Raw genomic sequence first — 22,123 nt, 5'->3', positions numbered from 1 at the left:
CTGACCTGTGCAGGGAGGGGAGGAGGTGAGCTGTGATGCAGGTTTCTCTGCTTGCTAACAAGTTAACCCCTTCAGTGGCAGGTTTATTATTACCATGTCATGCCTCACAGGGCCGTTTTTTTAATGAGTTAACAATGCAATTAAGCACTTGGGTTACTTTTTTTTTTGTTCTTTACGGATTAAAAAGTCACTTTTTTATTAGCAATGCAAATTCTAAGATCTTTTCTGAACTTGGGAATGTAATGTTTTTAAAAGTATTTAGTATAGTTTAGGAGATAGAACTCCGGCAACCCCAGCAGTGATTGTGGTGAAGGGCTTAATATATATGCCCTTCCCTGAAAATCATGCCTAGCTGTAAAAAATACTGTATATCTATCTCTCCAAATGGTACCCTAAAAATCCTCCCTAGCTTGTGTAAAAAATATATATATACACACTCACCTCTCCACCATTGTCAGGCGCGGCAGGTCATTGCATTCAATGAAGGGCCGAGCACTGGCTGTGATTGGATGAGCTCTGACCAATCACGGGCAGCACTCAGCTGTCATTCAATAAATGGTTGAGTGCTCAGCCAATCAGACACAGCCCTTTCAGCAAGCAGGAATTTTAAATTTCCACCAGCTGAAAGATCTTCAGTATATAGAGCTGGGATTGCCAAGTTGCAAGACCTGCCGGCCCCCCAACAGCAGCAGAGAGGTGAATATATGAGTAAGTATAGATTTTTTTGGGATGATTTTTTTGGGAAAGGGCTTATATTTCAAGCTCCTGCTTCCTTCCCAAAAATCATCACCATGAGGAGTCCTCATCACTGAACACTGCTCAGCGATAAGCATACTGCCAGCGGGGGTGAAGGAATCCTCTGCCGCTGCTGTTACAACAGATAACGATCATCGCACATTGATTTTAATGGGGCCCGAGCAGCTCTCGCGTGTCGGAGATAAATTAAATTTTTTTTCTCTCACACACATGTTGTGACGATTTTTCCAGGTGTGCCACTGAAGGGGTTAAGCATTCACTTGCTCCAAGCTGCTAAGGGCCGCACAGTTTGTCTGACTTCGAGGAGGGGGTTAAAAATTCATTCCTCCACCGATAAAGGCTTTACATCTCACTCTATCCAGAATGCAGATAATCTGAAAGGGGTGTTTAGTGATGTCACTTATTCCTTGACAGTGACCCCGCCCCCGAGGAGCCAAATATCTCACAACTTTACATGAAGACAAATCTTGCGAATAACAGATTTCATGAATTACCCATTTTACCACAAAGTGAAAGAAAAAGGCAACTTAAAAACATAAAAGGTTTTAATTAACAAAAGTCCTGCATTAGTTTCTTCTGCACTGTTCAACCAACAGCGGCCGGCGGGACACCAAGAAGGTCTAGTAGTGTATTGCTGCAAACAGGATGGTCCAGGGTGGAAGTCACACATCGTAGAAGAGCCGAACCAACTGGTACCGGACAAGGAAAGCGCAGCAGCTCCCGAGAACCTGCCGAGGAAACAAATGCTGTAAAGAGAGACTTCTCTATAGGGACCCGGTCATGAATGACTGCAGGAAGCCCAGCTGAGCGCCAGAATCATCAACCACACGCTATCTCCTCACTGCTCTTTAGGCCTCTTTCACACAGGCGACGGCGATATCGCTGCAGTTTTCTCATGGCGATATCGCAGCCGTGTTCCGTGAGATATTGCTGTGTTTTCGCATAGTGATGTCACAATTTTGTGGTGCTTTTTTGTTAGGCTTTTCAGGGGGACTTGAAATATAAGTCCTAGCTACATAAAGCAAAAAAACAATGTTACCTAACTGGCGCTGTCCGCGCCGCCGCACTTCTCCCCCAAAGCTCTAGCCCACTTATCGGCAGTCCTCAGCCAGTGCTTTCTGGTCAGAGGTTCAAAAATCCCGCCTCCTGAAAACGCTGGCTCTGATTGGCTGGGTCTTAAGTGCCGCGGCTTAGCCAATCAGAGCCAGCACTTCCCAGAGGTGGGATTTTTGAACCCCTTGACCAGGAAGTGCTGGCTGAAGACTGAGGCTAAGTGTGCCGCAGCTTCGTGGGGAGTAGTTCAGCCGGGCGGGCAGCACCAGTTTGGTAATGTTTTTAGTGTAGCTAAAGCTCATTTTATGAACAAACAGGAGGACTTCCTACTGTAAAAGTTGCATTACACCGCCCGAAAACCGCGTTGTCATGTGATGCAACAGGAAGGAAGCCGCCATAGGGAAACGTGGGCTACAAAGCAAATTGTGTCAATATTCTGCAATGTAGCAGATCTCACAATGTAGCAGATCTCACAATGTAGCAGATCTCACAATGTAGCAGATCTCACAATGTAGCAGCCTACAAGACATCGCTAATGTGAAGGAACCTATTGCACAGCAAGGGCCCCACATACATGCGATTTGTAGCGCTGTCGCATCACAAGAAGAAGCGCACAAATTTGTTGCCTGCGTGAAAGCGGCCGTAAATAGAAAGACCCGAGGACTCGTGACAAATGCCTATGCCTTAAACTTGCTGCAAACGCACCGGGTTTGGACCTCATTGGCTTGAAAAAGACCGCTGTTGATCAGTCGAAACGTTGCTGTCCGCATTGATAGATTAATAAAGATGAACCTGTTCTGAGAGATGCGGTTCCTGTAATCTGAAATACCCGGGATGCGGCATATTACTGAATGGTAATGGATTGCATATTGGATGGCGAGTCCTCATCTTGTCAAGCGTGCAGCACAGGCCAGAAGTCGCTCCCTTGGGAGTACAAGGTATAAATTCAGTGTGCTGCAGCCTTGCTACAATACACCATGGACTGTTTGGACCTGCCGTCCAACCTCTCGTCTCCTTCATTGGGGACGCTGCTCGCACCGTGGGTATAGCTGCGGACACCAAGCAGAAAAAGTAAACTCAGTGCCTGCTGGAAGGGTATAGCTAGCAGGAGCAGCCAACACTAAGGCTGCAACATCGATAACCGATATATCGGTAATGCTTTGGCGATACTTTTCATTGATATTGCCATGTCCGATATATCGCTAACATCGATAGTTTAAGGCGATATAATAGCGGTTTTTGTAAAGTAGAGACGTGTCTGGTGGTCCGGTGACCAGATTTCCTCTGTGTTGTACAGGATGTAGTTTTGCTCGAGGCACTAATGAACTTATAAACAAGTTCTAGAAACTTTTGGAAAGTGTGAGGCGACTCTTTGCTCCAGGCAAAACGACTCTCAGAAAAAGTGGGGTCTTCGGCCCCTCCTCCACATGCGTTTGTTCATGGCGTTAGACGCAGGCTCTGAACGCTTGTGTCTAACCCGATGGCTGTGGGCAATGCTTTCTAAGTGAGAGCATTTCCACAAGCAGATGGAGGGCTGCGCTGAACGCACGAAGGTCGCGTCCAGAAAAGGAGATGCGACATGTCAGCGTCTAACTCAAACGCAGTGCCCATAGAAAAGAGGGACCAATGGTTTCCATGGCAACTTGTAAACAATGCAAGAGGAGATCCTCTCAAAGAGGGAGATGGCATGGAGAGTCTATGAGTAGATCCATTAGATCTGCGTTCCACGCCCGTCGGGGCCAAACTGGAGCCATGAGACTCACCACGTGGCCCTCCTTGAGAAGTCAAGGGATTAGTGGAAAGGGGGGAAAAAAACAATAATACAGAAAACTGAATTCTGTCCATGGAATTACTAGTGCGTCCACTGCTCGAGCTTGGGGATCCTGAGATCTGGCCACAACGATTGGCAGCTTGACAAAGTGCTTGAAAGACGTCGGGATGTAGTTCCCATTCTCCCGGATTGACTGTCTTCCTGCTGAGGAAATGAGCTCTCCAAATGTCTATTCCCCGGTATGTGGACCGCCGAGAGCACTAGAAGATGATCTTCGTTGCTTTTGCCATGACCCTCGTGCTGCAGATTCTGCCTTGATGACTTATGTCTCGACGGCCATCGCGTCTGTTTGTACCTGAACTGGGCAACCTGTCAGCTGGGGCGCTAAGTGATGAAGCAACAGAAGAATGGCCCGAAGTTCCAGCACGTTTATCGGTAACCCGGCTTCCTGTTTGGTCCAATTGCTCTGTGCCACCAGATTTCACAAAGTCCTCTCATCTCCAGCATAAGAGACTGGCATCTGGTATCTGCTATTGAAGGATCAGAAATGGGCATCCCAGATAGATCTGTGGGGTATCTAGCCACCAACGAAGGAAGCTCTGTGTTCTCAGAGGTAGTCGGATGTTCCGATCCAGAGAGACCATAGCTTTGTTCCACTTCGAGAGAATGGTCCATTGGGGAGGCAGAGGGTGAAATTGGCTGAAGGGAATCGCCTCGAAGGAGAAGTCAATCAGTCCCAGAACTCTAATGCAGTGATGAATGGTCACCGGTTGTTGGGTTCGCAGGGAGCGTATCTGCTGCGGGAGGTGAAGCAGTTGTGAAGTTAGAAGTAATCCACAGGCTTGAACCATGAAGAGGCGGAGTCCCAGGAAGTTCAGATGTTGTGACGGTGTAAGGGATGACTTGGGGTGGTGGATGAGCCACCCGAACCTGGACAGCGTGTTCAGAGGGATGCAGAGACTCTCTTTCACCAGCTATGGACCGATGGAAAGGGTCAAATTCTTCCCTTTATATAGACAGACCTGAGGAATAGTGTCAGAAATGCCCATGCCGTAAATTTGCAGCAAACGCACTGCTTTGACCTGGCATAATTACGAATTTTAATTTAGAGGCCAACAGGTAGTAATGCACAAGACAGAACAATATTAAAGACCCCAACAGTGATGCAGACCCCATAATACATTGATTTAGGGGACTGGAGTCAGATACAACAGATCCCTATATTTATTCAAACACCCTCACCCGTAAATGGATATATCCAGAGCTTCACTCCCCTCCCCCCCCCCACATCCCTGCTATCATATCCAGAGCTTTATCACCCCCTTTGTAATAAATAACACACATCTGTGCCGCACAAACATGAAATTTGGCACAAGCATTCTTTAGACGTCAACGGACCTCTATGTGTATATACTGAAAGGCTGTAAAGTACATAAAGAAGCGGCCATGAACTGCAGGGCTGGAGCCTTTAAGGCCAAGAAGGGGCTGCAACCTCCAGTCTAGGGGTAAATTTGAATAACAAGGGGTGTTACCTTTAAAGGTAAAAAGTGAGGAGAGTGGGAGGGGGGAGGACATTCTGCAGAGAGACATCGGTACATGCAGTCTGAGGAGAATCTAACGCTCCCCTATGTGTATACGTACTTTATTCCTCGATTCCTCTGAAGTAACCACCACTTCATAAAATTTTCCGTGCAAACAACAGGTAAACACCCAGACCAAGTTAACTCAGGTGAAGCCGGGTATATCAGCTAGTGCTTTATATACACACCTTGAGATTATTACCGTACCTGGATCATCAGTAAGATTATAGTCAGCTTCTTCTCTTCAGTTGGCCCAATAATCTTCAGAACAAAGTTGATGAGGGTCAAATTACTGATCTCCATGAACTCTTTATCGGCCTGCTCTCGTTGGACATCAACAAGATGAAGGGCTTCTGCAACCTACATGAAGTCGTGAGAAGGAAAGGCGATAAATCAGATTTATAGCGCGCCAATAATTAGTCATCATCGGCAGACCTGAGCTTGTGTGCGCTTGGAATAAAGCGGATCCAGAGTTGTAGTTACCTGTATGAAGAGGGATCCAAGTGCCGGCAGACTTTGCGTTTTGAATTTGGAGTAGCTCATGTTCAGTTTTCCTGTGCTGGGGTCGAACCTGGAGAAATATAGTCGTTTGTGGTTAGACGCCAAAGGTCGGTTCACCAGAACAGCAGGTCTTGTGAAGGGGGTAAGCCCATCTCATAGATTTACGTTATACACATAGGATAAGCCATACAAGTCTGATAGCTGTGCACGTCCAGAACTGAACCCAACCGGCCCGGCGGTATGCAGAGACCTGGAACACAGCAACAGCCGAGCAGGCGGCCTCACGCCATCTACAGAACTCCCAGAGAGGTGGGTGGAAGTAATGGAGTCCGCTCAGCTGCTTTAATACTCCCGGCCATGGGGCAAACAGGAGTGTTCTCATCTCGCACAAAATGGGAAAACCCTTTAATCTCTCATGATGCGGCCCTTTTTTTCCCCATGATGCGGCCCTTTTTTTCCCCACCATTTTTGGTTTTTGCTCCCCACTTTCAAAAAATCGTCCGTTCTTTATCCATCGACGTCGCAATAGTCTGACGGCTCGTACTTTTCAGGAGGAGTTGCATTTTTTAATGGTATTATTTAATATACTGAAAAGATTTGGAGTGAAATGGGAAAAAATGCAAATCCGCCATCTTTGGGGTCTTGTTTTTACGGTGTCCACAGCGGCAATAATGAGGTGATAACTTTATACTGAGGGTCAGGATACAAAATATAATTTCTGCTGGGCTACTTTAAATTAAAAAAAAAAAAAAAAAAAAGTATTTTCTTCCGCTAAGATGATCAGGTTGGACTGGGAAGGAAGAGAGTGGAGACTCGGGGAGCAGCGATGCCATCCGCAGCACCGTTTATACAAGTAGGTGTTTGGGGTGATACAGGATGCAACAATTTAGACAAGATCCTGTAACGATCCTGTTTACAAGCGGACCGGCGCCTAGCTGCTGGTTTAACCCCTTAGTGATGCAGCCTATTTCAAACCAAAGGTTGCAATGACGTTCTTGGAGGGGGGGGGGGGGGGGTGGATTATCTCCACTTTTCAAAAGCCATAATGTTTTTATTCTTCCGCGGCCGTATGAGGGCTTGTTTTTGGCGAGCTGCACTTTTTATTGGTACCATTTGCTGAGGTATAATGTACAATATAATGTATTGTGTAACTACTTTTTATTTTTTTTTTGGAAAAAAAAAAGACTCAGGGAGCAACGGAAGGCGGTGAGAGTAAACACCTCAATCTGCCCATTTTGATATAAATGACATGTTTTTCTGCGGTTTGGTAAGATTATGACAATACCAAAGTTTTTTCAATTTTGCACAAACCGCCCTCTTTTTGGATTTTTTTCTTACATTGCTGCATTTAATGTCCCATTATTTTTTACATTTAAGCCTTAGTTTTTATTGGTACCGTTTTCAGGTACAAATGGCTTTTTTGATTGCTATTACTTTTTTGGTAGGCAAAGTGGGGAAGTGAAAAAAAACCACTGGATTTTGGCTTCTTTCATTTATTTATTAAACAGTATTTGCCGTGCAGGATAGAAAAAAAGAAAACGTGTATTAAATTTATTGTAAGGGTTGGTATGGATGTGGCGATACCAAAAGTGTAGCAGGGAAAGTGCAGAAAAAAGTGTATTTTTTTAAACTTTTTTTTGTCCTTGCAGGGGGGACCTGAACCTATGCTCACCCGGATGAAATACTGCAGTACTTCTGTACTGCAAACGCTTATTATAGCAATCACAGGCCATGGCAGACCTGAAAACCATTGTCTGGCATCCAGTTGCCATGGCTGAGGGCCGATGACATCAGGGTGTGAGCGCAACATTGATCGTGGTATGTAAAATGTTAACAGCGGGGATCCCTGCTGTTGCAGTGGAGGCCGGCTGTCAGATATAGCCATCTCCCGCTGCGGATGATGCAAGCTTCTGCCAATTCGTGGGAACCGTACATTTATGTCCTGGAGCAGGAAGGGGTTTATATTATTGCTGATTTGGGTTACATAACCTGCAGAAAAAAGGAAAATAAAGAGGTAACGGGGAGGAAGGGGGGGTGGTCAGGGAAGACAGACAGCGAGGGAAGGTAGGAAGACGACAGTACTGTATATCGATAGGACAGTCACAGACTATTACTCAGGGCCATGCAGGGTTACACTGTATATATCCTAGCAGTCAATGGCGTCCAGTTGGCGTACAATTACATGGCGGAGGGCTGCTGACTTCATAGAGGGAGCACCCTCCCTATGTAAACCTTTTATGTGCTGCAATCAAAATATTGATCGCAGCATGTGAGGGATTAACAATGGGGATCGATGTTCTCACCGATCCCCGCTGTTGCATCAGGAGGTTAGCTATCAGTTATAGCCAACTCCTCCTGCAGATGCTTCTGAGACCACACCCTCCATAGGACATAAGTTTACTTCCATCCACGGGAACCTCTTCTCACCCAGAGCGTGCTTATATGCCCTGGGTCAGGAAGGGGTTAAAAAAATTAAAATAAAAAAATAAAAATCCTGGTGACTGGTTCTCATTAAGAATTAGTTCAGGCAAGATGGCTGCCTCCACAGTCCTGTACAAACAGGAGCAAATGGTGGATAAATGACGGGTTACCTCGGTAGGCGATGCCGCGGACACGGGACGATGTGCAGTAACTGCGGCAACGAATATAAGAAGTTCAGCACTTGGGGAATGAAGAATAACAGCATCGTTTTGCTGAAGTGTCCGATGATGCCGACCACAGCGAACGTCATACCGGCAAAGTAACAGAAGGTGTCGCCGACAAAGACGTTGGAAGGATACCTGCGAGAGGAAACCGGATACAAACAGGAAATGACATCACAAGGGTGACAGAGGTCAGGAGACAAATACCTCATGATCAGCAGCAGAGACATCAGATCGGCACCAAGTGCCGCCTCTAATACTGCATAGTCTGTCCATCCAGTTCAGCCTGTTTCCACCCCCAGAAGTCAATTAGCCCTTTTGGGGAATGGATAACGGCGATCACATAAAAGTAAACAAAAAGTAAAATAAAGTTAAAGTTTCAGCTCCCCTCACGAATCGGATCCATGAGGGAAGCTGAAACGACTCACCTCAGTCCTCCACGATGTCCTGCGACGTTCTGGTCCTTCCGGGACCGGACGTCGCCTTCTGCACATGTGTACCAAATGTAAACCAGGCCGGGAAGCCCAGAAGATTTGAAATCAACCTGCTGCTGGCAAGCGTGAGTAGCCGAGAGCAGCGGGATGTCAATGGATAATGGCGATCATGTAAAGAAAAAAAAAAAAGGCAGTTTAAGTTTCATGTTGCCTCATGGAGATGAAATGACATACCCCAGGCCCCCAGATTTATCCGTGGCCCTTACCCCAGCTTCTGCGCACGTGCCCACCGCCAAAATGGCGTATGCATGCGCAAAAGCCGTGGATTGCCGGGGTAATTTAAAATTTCCCTGCTCCTGGCTAGCAAACATTGCCGAGAGCCCGGAGGCTTCACAGGGAGCTGCGGCAAGTGGTTCCTCGTCACGTGATCGCCGTTATCCAATGGATGATGGCAATCATGTAAAAGTTGAAAAAACAGTTGAAGTGTAATCTCCCCTCTCCAATGCGATCGGTGAAGGAAGATTAAACTTCTTACTGGAGTCTCCACATTTGATCCCTAATACGATCCTCCTCTACGGACCTTCCCCAGCTTCTGTGCATGCGCTCACCAGCAAAATGGCCGTGGATATACCCGCAGCACATATGCACTACATTGTGAGGGGGCTGCGGGTACCTGCGTCAGCACTAAGTGGTCGTGCTGGAAGTACTAGAAAAAAGTGTACTGCGCATGACCGCCTGTGTGAGTACACAGTACATTACGTGGCTGTAAGCAGGGCCACGGCCAGGCTCACAGCTGGGATGCGCTGCGGGCCCCTGCAAGTGGATTCCACCTACAGACGAGTGAGCCTGGCATTAAGCCCCATTTACACACAACGATTATCACTCACAATCCGCTCAAAAGCCATTGTTTGAGCGATAAGCGTTGTGTGTAAATGCTCCCATCTTTCCCTCTCCGGCCGAACAATGATTTTTAGGTGAGCATAAAATCCATGGTTCAGCCGAAGAGTTGATAGCAGAGATTGCATGCTGCATTCTCCACGGAGAGCGCTGATTATATTGTAGAACAAAGGGATCTGTATGCAGAGAACAGACCACCTGCTGTTCTCTGCATACAGCTCCAGAGGCTAATTTACATGCAAATGTAGGTAGTAAGCTGCTAATAGGCATTAATGCCTATCAGCAGCTTATGCAAAATTAGTCCTGAGGGGGAGGCGGAGTCCTAGGGCCGCCCACTGGGCTCCTAGGGCCGCCCACTGGGCTCCTAGGGCCGCCCACTGGGCTCCTAGGGCCGCCCACTGGGCTCCTAGGGCCGCCCACTGGGCTCCTAGGGCCGCAACGAGCAAAGGTTTAGACCAACAAATTCCAAGTTATACCGAACCTTTTCCCATAAAGCTATACTTCGGTCTATCACGCTTTACATTGACAGAGAACCATTTCTTACCAGTTGTGGTACAACAAGCCCCACGTGGTGAAGAAGAAAGGAATAATGAGGTAGAGGGAGAAGAGATGATCGGCGTAGAAGTCACCTAGAGCGAAATAGATCAATTAGTGGAGGTTCTGGAAATTAACAAAACACCAGCAGTAGAGGGAACCTGTCGGGCCCCAAGAACACCAAGCACTGAGTTACGTTGCCCATAGGGCAGGTCCTTAAGAGCCTGGGGATGGGCTGGGCATAATTACACAAGTCTGACGCACAGTCCACGCACCGACTTTTAGGACCTGCTTTATGAGCACCAGAAACTAAGTTCACATACAAGCGAAAAATCTGCATTAAAAACCGCAAGAAAGTTCAGTTTGGATCTGCAGCGGATTTCACTCCCCCTTTCAGGGATGAAGTCAGTTGTGGATTGATGCCAAAATCCACATCATTTCTGCTACATGTGAACACACCCTTAAAGGGGGGACTCCCAACATGGGAATCCCCTTAGTGTGTCCTTGAAGTTAGACAAGGTGGCTGCGCATGTGCGCCAGCATGTAGATAGAGGTCAAGTTCTCGGCAGCCTTCTGTGGTCCCAATCACTTTAATGGGCCACAAGTGATTGCCGAGCGCTTGAAGTGAACGGCACAATGGCACAATGGCACACACACACGTGTGGACACGGCTGTTGAAAATTTTGGGACTCACTGAACACAATATCTCTGAATTGACGGGGGTCCCAGTGGTTGGACCCCCACTAATTGGCAGTTATCACCCATCCTGTTGCTGTCTGTGGATAGGAAATAAGTTGCCAATAAAGGGAATATCCCTTTAAGATTTATCGTAGCCCCCGGGAATAGTGGAATCTGACAGAGTGCCCTGTAGCACAAGAGGTTGTGTGAGCCCCCCTACTCCAAATGAAGTAAGACATGTGAGACCCCTTTACTTAAAGTTGATGTATAAAACAAACTGATAAGAAAAGAAAAAAAAAAAAAAAGAAAAAGTAAAAACTACATAGAAGCCCCCGGAGGCGTCCGGCTACTGACCTCTCAGCTCTACGACGTTAAAGATGATGATGGAGCCGGCGATGACCAGAGACTGCCCGGCCTCCAGACCGTTAATTCCTGCCAGGATGTTGATGGCGTTGGTACAAAACACTGCCAGCATGCCCATGTAGACATAATACAGGACGCCTGGAGACAGGGAGGAGACACAAAGCGTCAGGGAGAAGAAACGGCTGAAGTCACAGCGTCCCGCCACCCTCCACCGCGCTTATACGGCGTATACGGAGGACTTGAACTAGTGATTGTTTAATCTCTTGTACAATTTACAGCAACACCTGAGTACTGCAGTGTATAGGATATCAGCAGACGTTCAGGACGCACGCAGCTCCCCATGTGCTCATTGAAGTGGAGGTTGTTTTGGCATTTATATGGTTAACAGCCGTGATCGACGTCATCTCCGATCGTTGCTGCTGCAGCCGCCAGGTGTTGCCCGTTAACCACTTCAGGACTGCTGAATGACTATAAACATCCCGCGATCCTGAAGGGTGTATGAGGCGGGCTCGTTAGAGTCCGCTCCATGGCTGGCGGCTATCATCTGTTTAAGTGCCATGATCAGTGTAAGCTCCAACAGTCAGCGAGAAGGTGGCACACCCTCCCGCTACCCCATCGATGCCCACCTGCAGCGTGATTGGTGCGTGCCAATGGGCTAGCATGGCAACCTGAAGACTAATGAAGACTCCCAGGGCTGCCCACATAGATGCCTATCAAGTCCTGCCCAAGGCAACAGCAAAGAAGGAAAAAAAAAAAAAAAAAAAATCACTATATACTGCAATACCGAAGTAGTGTTATAATAAAAACTGCAGTGCACTCCGCCCTCACACAGCGGAAAATAAAAAGGTTGTGGGAGGGGGGGGGGTCTCAAAATTTGGTAGACAGAAGGCAATTTTTAATGGGAAAAAAAAAAAGTGTAATTTACTTAAGATTAGAGAAGCATTAACCCCTTAGTGCTGCGGCCCCTTTGGTCCTGCAGATAACGAGTTTTTGGACTTTTCATTTCCACTTTTATAAAATCCTAACTATTTTTCCGTCACCATGGCTGTATGGGCGAGGGCTTGTTTTTGGGGTGATGGGCTGTAGTTTTTCTGGGTACATATAATGTATTGTACAGATTGTTAATTTCTAAAAAAAAAAATATTTTTTGCATCGCTGCATTCAAAAACCCACAACTTGTATTTTCCCGTCCGCCGCTCTGTGAGGGCTTGTTTTTCGCATGACGAGTTGCAGTTTTTATTGGGACCATATCGGCGTGCCTGCGGCTTCTTGAATCACTTCTATTGCATTTTTGTGGGAGGCGAAACGAAATAACCATTTTGGCTCCATTGTTTTTTCGTTTTACGGTTGTTGCCCTGCGCTCCGCTTACTCTACAGATCATTACAGACATTAAGAAGACAATTACTATCCAGTCTCATTGTAGCACATATTTTATGTCCCTGTAGGGGACTTGAACCAGGAAAGCTATGATTGCTATGATGCACAGCAGTACTTCTGTACTGCAGTGTATTATCTCTTACAGTAAGGATGACAAGACATTACATAGCGGAGGGCAGATCATGTCAGAGCTCCCTCTGTGAGCCCCTTACATGCCGATGGAAGAGAGTCTTGTGCGCGGCTGCAAAGGAAGCTTTACTATTCAGTATACAAAGACTCTGCACAAACGCTCTTCGCATACGGAGGGCGCACGTTCTTTGGTGTAAACCAAACTTGCAGACGGAGTCTTACAACGTCGTGTCCGGTTTCCAGTAACAGATTTCTGGGCAGTTTTAACCCCTTTTTACCAATTACTTTGCTCTCGGAGAGGAAAACTACATATATTACCAGAGCTCAGTCCGCAGTAAACGCAGGAAGAGCCGATCGCAAGATTAGAGTTGATACATTTTTCCACTTTTTTGCAAAATGTAAATATTTTCCAAAATATTTTCCAAAAAGATGCAAAAAAGCTGCACAAACCCCACCGATGTCTCCTCTCGGCAGCTTCTGATGTGGTTTTCAAGAAAAATTAAAAAAAATAAAATTCTCCAATTTTGCTGACATGTTCTGACCGGCTGACAGCAAGGGGTCAGCGATTCAGGCTGCTTGCGGCAAATTCTACCCTCCCATCAGCAACATAAATCTGTCTCCATCTGACCAGGAGATGTTTCTCTGCTGCTCAGTGATACAAGTTTTGTGCTCTTTTGCCCGCTGGAGTCTTTCTGTTTCTCTTAGACACAATGGCGCTGGGACTGGTCGTCCGCTGTTATACCATCCGTGCGGAGGAACGGCGAGTTGTGCGTTCGGACACGTTAGTTGGAGCTCCAGCGTTGTATTCGGCTGACTGTGCAGCCTGTTGGTCAGAACGATTCCTGACATCCTCCTCCGACCCCTTTCAGGGTTCAGGGATGAGTTGTTTCCGTCCACAGAATCCCCGTTCGCTGGGTGTTTTCCTCGATTGCGCCATTCTCAGTCTACTCTCCACACCAGTACACGAGAACCCCCCCCCCCCCCCCCCCGGCTTTCAGTGAGCCCCCGGCTAGTCCAGCACCGACGACCGGCCGAAGTCGCTCCGATCGCTGGATTCTCCCATCTAATGTGGATTCACGCTGAAACTGATCCACGGAAAACTTGTCACGTGATTCTATGCCGCACTCCGGGGTCACGGGGGGAATTACCATACAGGGAAGCGCCAATCGTGAGACGACCGGGGGGCTAATAAAGGGGCCGGTCAGTGTAGTTCAGCAATACTCATCTGACCGGTCACTCATGGACATTATATATTATAATACACTTACTCAGGTCCACATGAAGCCCAAGAAGTGGCCGGAAGGGTTTGGGCACTACAATGGTTGTGTTGCCAAAGGTGGTGAAGTAGACCATCAGTAACGGCAGCGATGCTGCGGTCGGCAGCAGTAGTTTGTGCCGCCAGCGGAGATTCAGGACGTCATCAGCAAAACCAAGAAAGATCATACAGCAGATGGCGAGGAGGGATCCGATGAGGGCGACAAGCTGGAAGGGAGAAGCAGAAACTTATTACACGAGATCTAATACACGAAGCTGTAACACCGAGACCAATCAAAGCAGTGAAGAGGCCGCAGCGCTCGCAACAACTCCACGGCCCCATCAAACCGCTGACCTCCAGAGGATCAAGAGAATCGGACCCCCAAACCGTCACGGGGGCTTCTGCTGTAATCAGTGATATAATCTATTTCATGAGAGGATGTGGTTAATTATGCCGTTATATAGAAAGTTATGAGGAATTTAGAAGAACAAACTGATTGGCGAGAGACTGACTGCCGAGACCCCCCACCACCACCAGTCCAGACGTCCCAGCATGAATGGAGCCGAGACACCCCCCACCACCACCAGTCCAGACGTCCCAGCATGAATGGAGCCGAGACCCCCCCCACCACCACCAGTCCAGACGTCCCAGCATGAATGGAGCCGAGACACCCCCCACCACCACCAGTCCAGACGTCCCAGCATGAATGGAGCCGAGACACCCCCCACCACCACCAGTCCAGACGTCCCAGCATGAATGGAGCCGAGACCCCACCACCACCACCAGTCCAGACGTCCCAGCATGAATAGAGCCGAGACCCCACCACCACCACCAGTCCAGACGTCCCAGCATGAATGGAGCCGAGACACCCCCCACCACCACCAGTCCAGACGTCCCAGCATGGAGCCGAGACCCCCCCACCACCACCAGTCCAGACGTCCCAGCATGAATGGAGCCGAGACCCCCCCCCCCACCACCACCAGTCCAGACGTCCCAGCATGAATGGAGCCGAGACCCCCACCACCACCACCACCACCAGTCCAGACGTCCCAGCATGAATGGAGCCGAGACCCCCCCCACCACCACCACCAGTCCAGACGTCCCAGCATGAATGGAGCCGAGACCCCCCCCACCACCACCACCAGTCCAGACGTCCCAGCATGAATGGAGCCGAGACCCCCCCCACCACCACCACCAGTCCAGACGTCCCAGCATGAATGGAGCCGAGACCCCCCCCACCACCACCACCAGTCCAGACGTCCCAGCATGAATGGAGCCGAGACCCCCCCCACCACCACCACCAGTCCAGACGTCCCAGCATGAATGGAGCCGAGACCCCCCCCACCACCACCACCAGTCCAGACGTCCCAGCATGAATGGAGCCGAGACCCCCCCCACCACCACCACCAGTCCAGACGTCCCAGCATGAATGGAGCCGAGACCCCCACCACCACCACCAGTCCAGACGTCCCAGCATGAATGGAGCCGAGACCCCCACCACCACCACCAGTCCAGACGTCCCAGCATGAATGGAGCCGAGACCCCCACCACCACCACCAGTCCAGACGTCCCAGCATGAATGGAGCCGAGACCCCCACCACCACCACCAGTCCAGACGTCCCAGCATGAATGGAGCCGAGACCCCCACCACCACCACCAGTCCAGACGTCCCAGCATGAATGGAGCCGAGACCCCCACCACCACCACCAGTCCAGACGTCCCAGCATGAATGGAGCCGAGACCCCCACCACCACCACCAGTCCAGACGTCCCAGCATGAATGGAGCCGAGACCCCCACCACCACCACCAGTCCAGACGTCCCAGCATGAATGGAGCCGAGACCCCCACCACCACCACCAGTCCAGACGTCCCAGCATGAATGGAGCCGAGACCCCCACCACCACCACCAGTCCAGACGTCCCAGCATGAATGGAGCCGAGACCCCCACCACCACCACCAGTCCAGACGTCCCAGCATGAATGGAGCCGAGACCCCCACCACCACCACCAGTCCAGACGTCCCAGCATGAATGGAGCCGAGACCCCCACCACCACCACCAGTCCAGACGTCCCAGCATGAATGGAGCCGAGACCCCCACCACCACCACCAGTCCAGACGTCCCAGCATGAATGGAGCCGAGACCCCCACCACCACCACCAGTCCAGACGTCCCAGCATGAATGGAGCCGAGACCCCCACCACCACCACCAGTCCAGACGTCCCAGCATGAATGGAGCCGAGACCCCCACCACCACCACCAGTCCAGACGTCCCAGCATGAATGGAGCCGAGACCCCCCCCACCACCACCAGTCCAGACGTCCCAGCATGAATGGAGCCGAGACCCCCCCCACCACCACCAGTCCAGACGTCCCAGCATGAATGGAGCCGAGACCCCCCCCACCACCACCAGTCCAGACGTCCCAGCATGAATGGAGCCGAGACCCCCACCACCACCACCAGTCCAGACGTCCCAGCATGAATGGAGCCGAGACCCCCACCCCCACCACCAGTCCAGACGTCCCAGCATGAATGGAGCCGAGACCCCCACCCCCACCACCACCACCAGTCCAGACGTCCCAGCATGAATGGAGCCGAGACCCCCACCCCCACCACCACCACCAGTCCAGACGTCCCAGCATGAATGGAGCCGAGACCCCCCACCACCACCAGTCCAGACGTCCCAGCATGAATGGAGCCGAGACCCCCCACCACCACCAGTCCAGACGTCCCAGCATGAATTGAGCCGAGACCCACCACCAGTCCAGACGTCCCAGCATGAATGGAGCCGAGACCCCCCCCCCCCACCAGTCCAGACGTCCCAGCATGAATGGAGCCGAGACCCCCCCCACCACCAGTCCATACGTCCCAGCATGAATGGAGCCGAGACCCCCCCCCCCACCAGTCCATACGTCCCAGCATGAATGGAGCCGAGACCCCCCCCCCCCACCAGTCCAGACGTCCCAGCATGAATGGAGCCGAGACCCCCCACCACCACCAGTCCAGACGTCCCAGCATGAATGGAGCCGAGACCCCCCACCACCACCAGTCCAGACGTCCCAGCATGAATGGAGCCGAGACCCCCCCCCACCACCAGTCCAGACGTCCCAGCATGAATGGAGCCGAGACCCCCCACCACCACCAGTCCAGACGTCCCAGCATGAATGGAGCCGAGACCCCCCACCACCACCAGTCCAGACGTCCCAGCATGAATGGAGCCGAGACCCCCCACCACCACCAGTCCAGACGTCCCAGCATGAATGGAGCCGAGACCCCCCACCACCACCAGTCCAGACGTCCCAGCATGAATGGAGCCGAGACCCCCCACCACCACCAGTCCAGACGTCCCAGCATGAATGGAGCCGAGACCCCCCACCACCACCAGTCCAGACGTCCCAGCATGAATGGAGCCGAGACCCCCCACCACCACCAGTCCAGACGTCCCAGCATGAATGGAGCCGAGACCCCCCACCACCACCAGTCCAGACGTCCCAGCATGAATGGAGCCGAGACCCCCCCCCACCACCAGTCCAGACGTCCCAGCATGAATTGAGCCGAGACCCCCCCCCACCACCAGTCCAGACGTCCCAGCATGAATTGAGCCGAGACCCCCCCCCCACCACCAGTCCAGACGTCCCAGCATGAATGGAGCCGAGACCCCCCCCCCCCACCACCAGTCCAGACGTCCCAGCATGAATGGAGCCGAGACACCCCCACCACCACCAGTCCAGACGTCCCAGCATGAATGGAGCCGAGACCCCCCCCCCCACCAGTCCAGACGTCCCAGCATGAATGGAGCCGAGACCCCCCCCCACCAGTCCAGACGTCCCAGCATGAATGGAGCCGAGACCCCCCCCCCCCACCAGTCCAGACGTCCCAGCATGAATGGAGCCGAGACCCCCCCCCCCACCAGTCCAGACGTCCCAGCATGAATGGAGCCGAGACCCCCCACCACCACCAGTCCAGACGTCCCAGCATGAATGGAGCAGGAGGTCTTGCACGCCGCTGCTCCACTCATGTAACGGGAGCTCTAGAAATGGCGGTGTACTAGCGCTCACGCTGAGATGAACGGCATCCATCCTGCAGATACGGGGGATCAGGCTCCCGTCAGGATTCCTACGCATGCTTGGAAATTGGCGCAATGACCTCACCTCATGATGCGGGAACTCCTCACACTTCTCTTCAATGAAACAGCTCAGAAACGGGACAGGAATGAAGAAGAAAAGGATGAGCAGGAACACGGCGCCGCTGATCACCCCGAGAGACTCCGGGCTGCGAAGAGAGGAGATGTAAGGGTCAACCTGCAATCGCTGAGATTTCACACTTGCCATACGGTCAGACGTCTGTTCACACCAGCAACAAAACAGGCTAGCATCATATGTAACTGCTGGGAAACTACAATCCCCAGCAGCGCCCCCCGCTGGACCGTCCCGGGCTCCTCCCTGTGCGCTGCGCGAGTTATCATGCCCAAAAACTCCATTGGCTGAACTGTGATCAACTGATTAGCGCCCAGGAGAGAGTGGCGAACACATGCCGCTTCTGTGTGAATGCATGCTTTGTTGGCGCTGCGTGCGAGCGGGCACCGCCGCGGCCTGCACCCGCTTCCCGTTGGTGGATTGAGTGCAGCAGGCAAAGTGCTGGATCGGCTGCGGCGCTGACAGGTCTGCCTTGGCGAGAAGTGCGGAAGAGCTTGGGTGGGTTCTCTGCATGTGCTCAGACAGGATGACCGCCGGGGAAACTGTGCATGCGCGATAGACCATCACAGAGCGAGAGAGGAGAGTGGCGCGCATGCCCGACCAGAGAGCACAACTCCGGGCCACGGGGACCCCAAACAGGTCATGTGTTCAGGATATCCTACAGTAAGACCACCGGTGGCAATGTCTGAGGACCGCCAATAATTACATCACTGAGGAAATCCTGAACACATGACCTGCGGGGGGTCCCTGAGGACTGAGTTGTGCCCCCTGGAGGTCAGAACGAGGCTTACAGCTCCACAGCGGTGGAAATCTGCGATGACTTGTATTGGATGATTTAACCATTTTGTGACACAGACCGACTGAGATCTTGGTACCGCCCCTTTAAGTGATGACCACCATAAATCCGCGTGTATGTTCTACTAAGGGGCGTTCACACGGCTGTACACGGATGTGATGTTCACTGCGAGCGGCTGGTGATCAGCAAGAAAATCACTTTGCATCAATTTTCAATAGGAAACGTTACAAACTGCATAACCGGCTCGGACGCGGCGCCGTACGCTTTATCATCCGTTGGAAACGATTGGCGAGATTTCTGCGAATTCGCCCGTTCTGTCTCGCAGCATCGCCCGAAGGATGTGTAATATATAATCGCACTTGTAAATAGACCCGCTGAGAGCAATAAGGCCGACCTCACAGCGGATGGCGTGTGTCTCAACGCAGCGTCACATCGCGTCACGCGGTACCAGGATTGTGGGGACCCCCATGAGCCCTCCGTGTTCGGAGTGGGAAAAGCCCTCTGACCCCTTTAGCGCCTGCCAGCCGTCCGAGCGCTCATCGGTCCGGCGCTCGCTGCATGGCGGTAGAACGCAGCGGGGATCTCTGCATTCAGAGTAAACAGGCGGTCGCTCATCGATGCACGGCTGCCTGTTCGTACGGCCGACAATCAGGCGGGATTTTGTAAACTTCGGGCCGATTCTCCATCTTAACCTCAATTTTTGTTTTCTGTTACAGAAACTATAAAAAAAAAAAACACTAACAATTAAAGGGTCCGCCCCCTCGCTCTCGGGGGAGGAGCGCCGCAATGTCCGCCTGTACTGCCGTCTCGCCAGCAGCGATCCAACGACACGTTATACACCAGAGCAGCGCCCCTCAGGCCTGGCGGCCGCGGCACGGGCGGATTCGCTGCGACTCATCGCTAAACTGGTTTTTTATTGCTTGGAGATCGCGGAATGCGTTTTTCTTTCCCACACGGATCCCCAGCGGATCATCTGCAGCCCCGCCTCCTCCGCGCCTCCATCCCGCCTCCTCCGCGCCTCCCTAACTGAATGTAACCTTCAAATCCGTAATCGTATCCGCAGATCGCACGCTTCCATCCTGCAATTCAATTTTGCGGACATGGGGCCTAACAAAGTCATCGCCGTCACCCATCGCCAACCGTAGCCACGTGATGGGGAGCTTCCCGCTGATGCGCCCTTCTGGACGGACGTTACAGGCTTCCTGGGACTATAGGGGGCGCCGCTCCCACCAAACCCCATCTGCTTGGTATACCGGATGATGAGCGGCGGCACTTCCATATCCGGATCGGTGCCCGCCCGTCTCAGTGGGGCGCTGGTGACCCGCGGGCGCTCAGATCCGCCGAGAATGAAATTCACACAATACAACGAATAATCGGACAATCATTGTGCGTAAAAAGGCATTTAGACGGCGGCGTCCGGATACCGCGATACGCAGAAGCTGCAGGAGACACACGCTGCAGCAGGATACTTTACGTCCCGGCCGCGCAGTACTGAACGCAACAAGACCTAAACTTACGCCTTTGTGGATGGCGTGGGCTCAGAAGTGCGTCCGCTCCATCCGCAGCGGCATCCGGATGTGCCCGATAGCCCGGCTCCTGCTGCAACAGCGGGGATCAATGAGAACATCAGTCCCCGCTCTTAACCCCTTACATGCTGTGATGTTATTATGAAGGGCTAATGGGTTGCTATGCCAACTGGACACCAGACACTGGTGTTGGGGTCTGCCATCGCCTGTGAGTGCCATCGTGAGTTATAATGCAGTGCAGTACAGACTTACTGCAGTGTATTATCATAGGGATCGGCTTTTATGCTTCAAGTCACCAACAGGAAAAAAAAAAAGGGCAAAAAGGTGTTTTCCTTCTTTATAGTTTTCTCTTTATTCCCCTGATCGTTCCTGCAGCGGCGCACACGACATACCGAACACGATTCATCCTCCACGGCGCAAAATGTGAAAACACGACCCTAAAAAACTGAAGCAGAGCGTGCGCCGCGATTATCGTACCTCCGAGAGGCAATAAATGTAATCTGAACCGCCGCCGGACCCGCAGGACCTTTATTATCCCCCCCTCCCCCGCGGGGCGGCCTGTCGCACCTCTCAGGCACGCGGGACGTTTTTACTGGCTGTTATTCAGCCTCAGCGGGAATAACATCCGGCGTTGTGTTTCTGCCGATATTATCCGTATTTTATGATAATTACAGGAAAGGGGGTTTTTTCTTAAACTTTTAGCAATTTTTATTTTTTTCACTAGAAACCTTTTCTTTCTTTCTCTTTGCACTTTATCGGCCGCCGCGGGACTTGAACTTGTGGCCGTTCGATCGCTTCCACCATACACTGCAATACTAAAGTACTGCAGTATTCCTGCATCAGGCCAGTCCCATCTTACACGACAGCCCTGGTGGACCTCAGAAGACCACCGAATGAAGACGGCACCTCCTGATCTCATCCCAAGAGGGTTGGGGGGGCGTGGAGACCCCCAAAGGCTGAACTGACAGCAGCATTTAAAGGGTTGTCAGCAGCACTCAGTACAAGAGCTAATCACACCTTCAGCATGCGAGTGACCAAGGACAGCCAGCGCCCCCTGTAGGTTGGGGACACATCTGCTGTACATGAGGGGCTCCCTGTCATGGCCGGTCCGCATAACTGAGGGTCTCTGGGGATTCTGACAGCGGAGACCCCCGGGGTCTTGAGAATGGTACAGTCCGGTTACTATGGAGACAGTTGACCGCAGCGCGCCGTTATCTCCGTCAGTGGACTCACCCGGACTGTACCATTCTCATGATCCCCGGGGGTCTCAGCCGTCAGTAGGAACACTACTATGTGCCGGCGGAGCACACAGCATGCTGGGAGTTGTAGTCCTGCAGCTCTGCAGTCAGCAGACCCTCCAGCACTCCCAGCCGCTTACATCTCCCTCTTGTTCGGCTTGTTCATGTCTCTCCCGCACAGTCTGGCCGCCATGAAGTGACCCTGGAAGGCCGGGATGAGGGCGAAGGTGACCAGGCCGCCCAGCACCGAGCAGCCCACATTGACCAGCAACGGCAGCAACCACAGCGCCGGCATCTTCCCATCCGTCCCGGCATTTCCGCCTCTCTCAGAGCTGCATCATCACTATGAAGACAACGCGTGCTCAGGGCTGTGATTGGCTGAGGAGAGAAGGGGCGTAG

At 51.6% G+C, this 22,123-nt stretch overlaps 1 protein-coding gene across 1 annotated transcript; it reads right to left on the bottom strand.

Annotated features, from left to right (window-relative positions):
• Window positions 1-1,283: 1,283 nt before the first annotated feature.
• DPAGT1 (dolichyl-phosphate N-acetylglucosaminephosphotransferase 1) lies at window positions 1,284-22,077 on the bottom strand. The gene is made up of 9 exons (XM_066606124.1): window positions 21,865-22,077; window positions 18,120-18,240; window positions 13,985-14,198; window positions 11,201-11,347; window positions 10,179-10,263; window positions 8,253-8,441; window positions 5,644-5,731; window positions 5,368-5,520; window positions 1,284-1,484 (listed from the first exon to the last, which is right to left on the bottom strand). The coding sequence occupies exons 1-9, from the start codon at window positions 22,017-22,019 to the stop codon at window positions 1,419-1,421; spliced, it is 1,218 nt and encodes a 405-aa protein (XP_066462221.1). The 5' UTR covers window positions 22,020-22,077; the 3' UTR covers window positions 1,284-1,418.
• Window positions 22,078-22,123: the final 46 nt, after the last annotated feature.

This window comes from Eleutherodactylus coqui, chromosome 6, assembly GCF_035609145.1.
Source record: "Eleutherodactylus coqui strain aEleCoq1 chromosome 6, aEleCoq1.hap1, whole genome shotgun sequence".
Classification (NCBI taxonomy): Eukaryota; Metazoa; Chordata; class Amphibia; order Anura; family Eleutherodactylidae; genus Eleutherodactylus; species Eleutherodactylus coqui.
The sequence above is the reverse complement of the archived record's forward strand: the minus strand, read 5'-3'. Positions and strand labels throughout refer to the sequence as shown.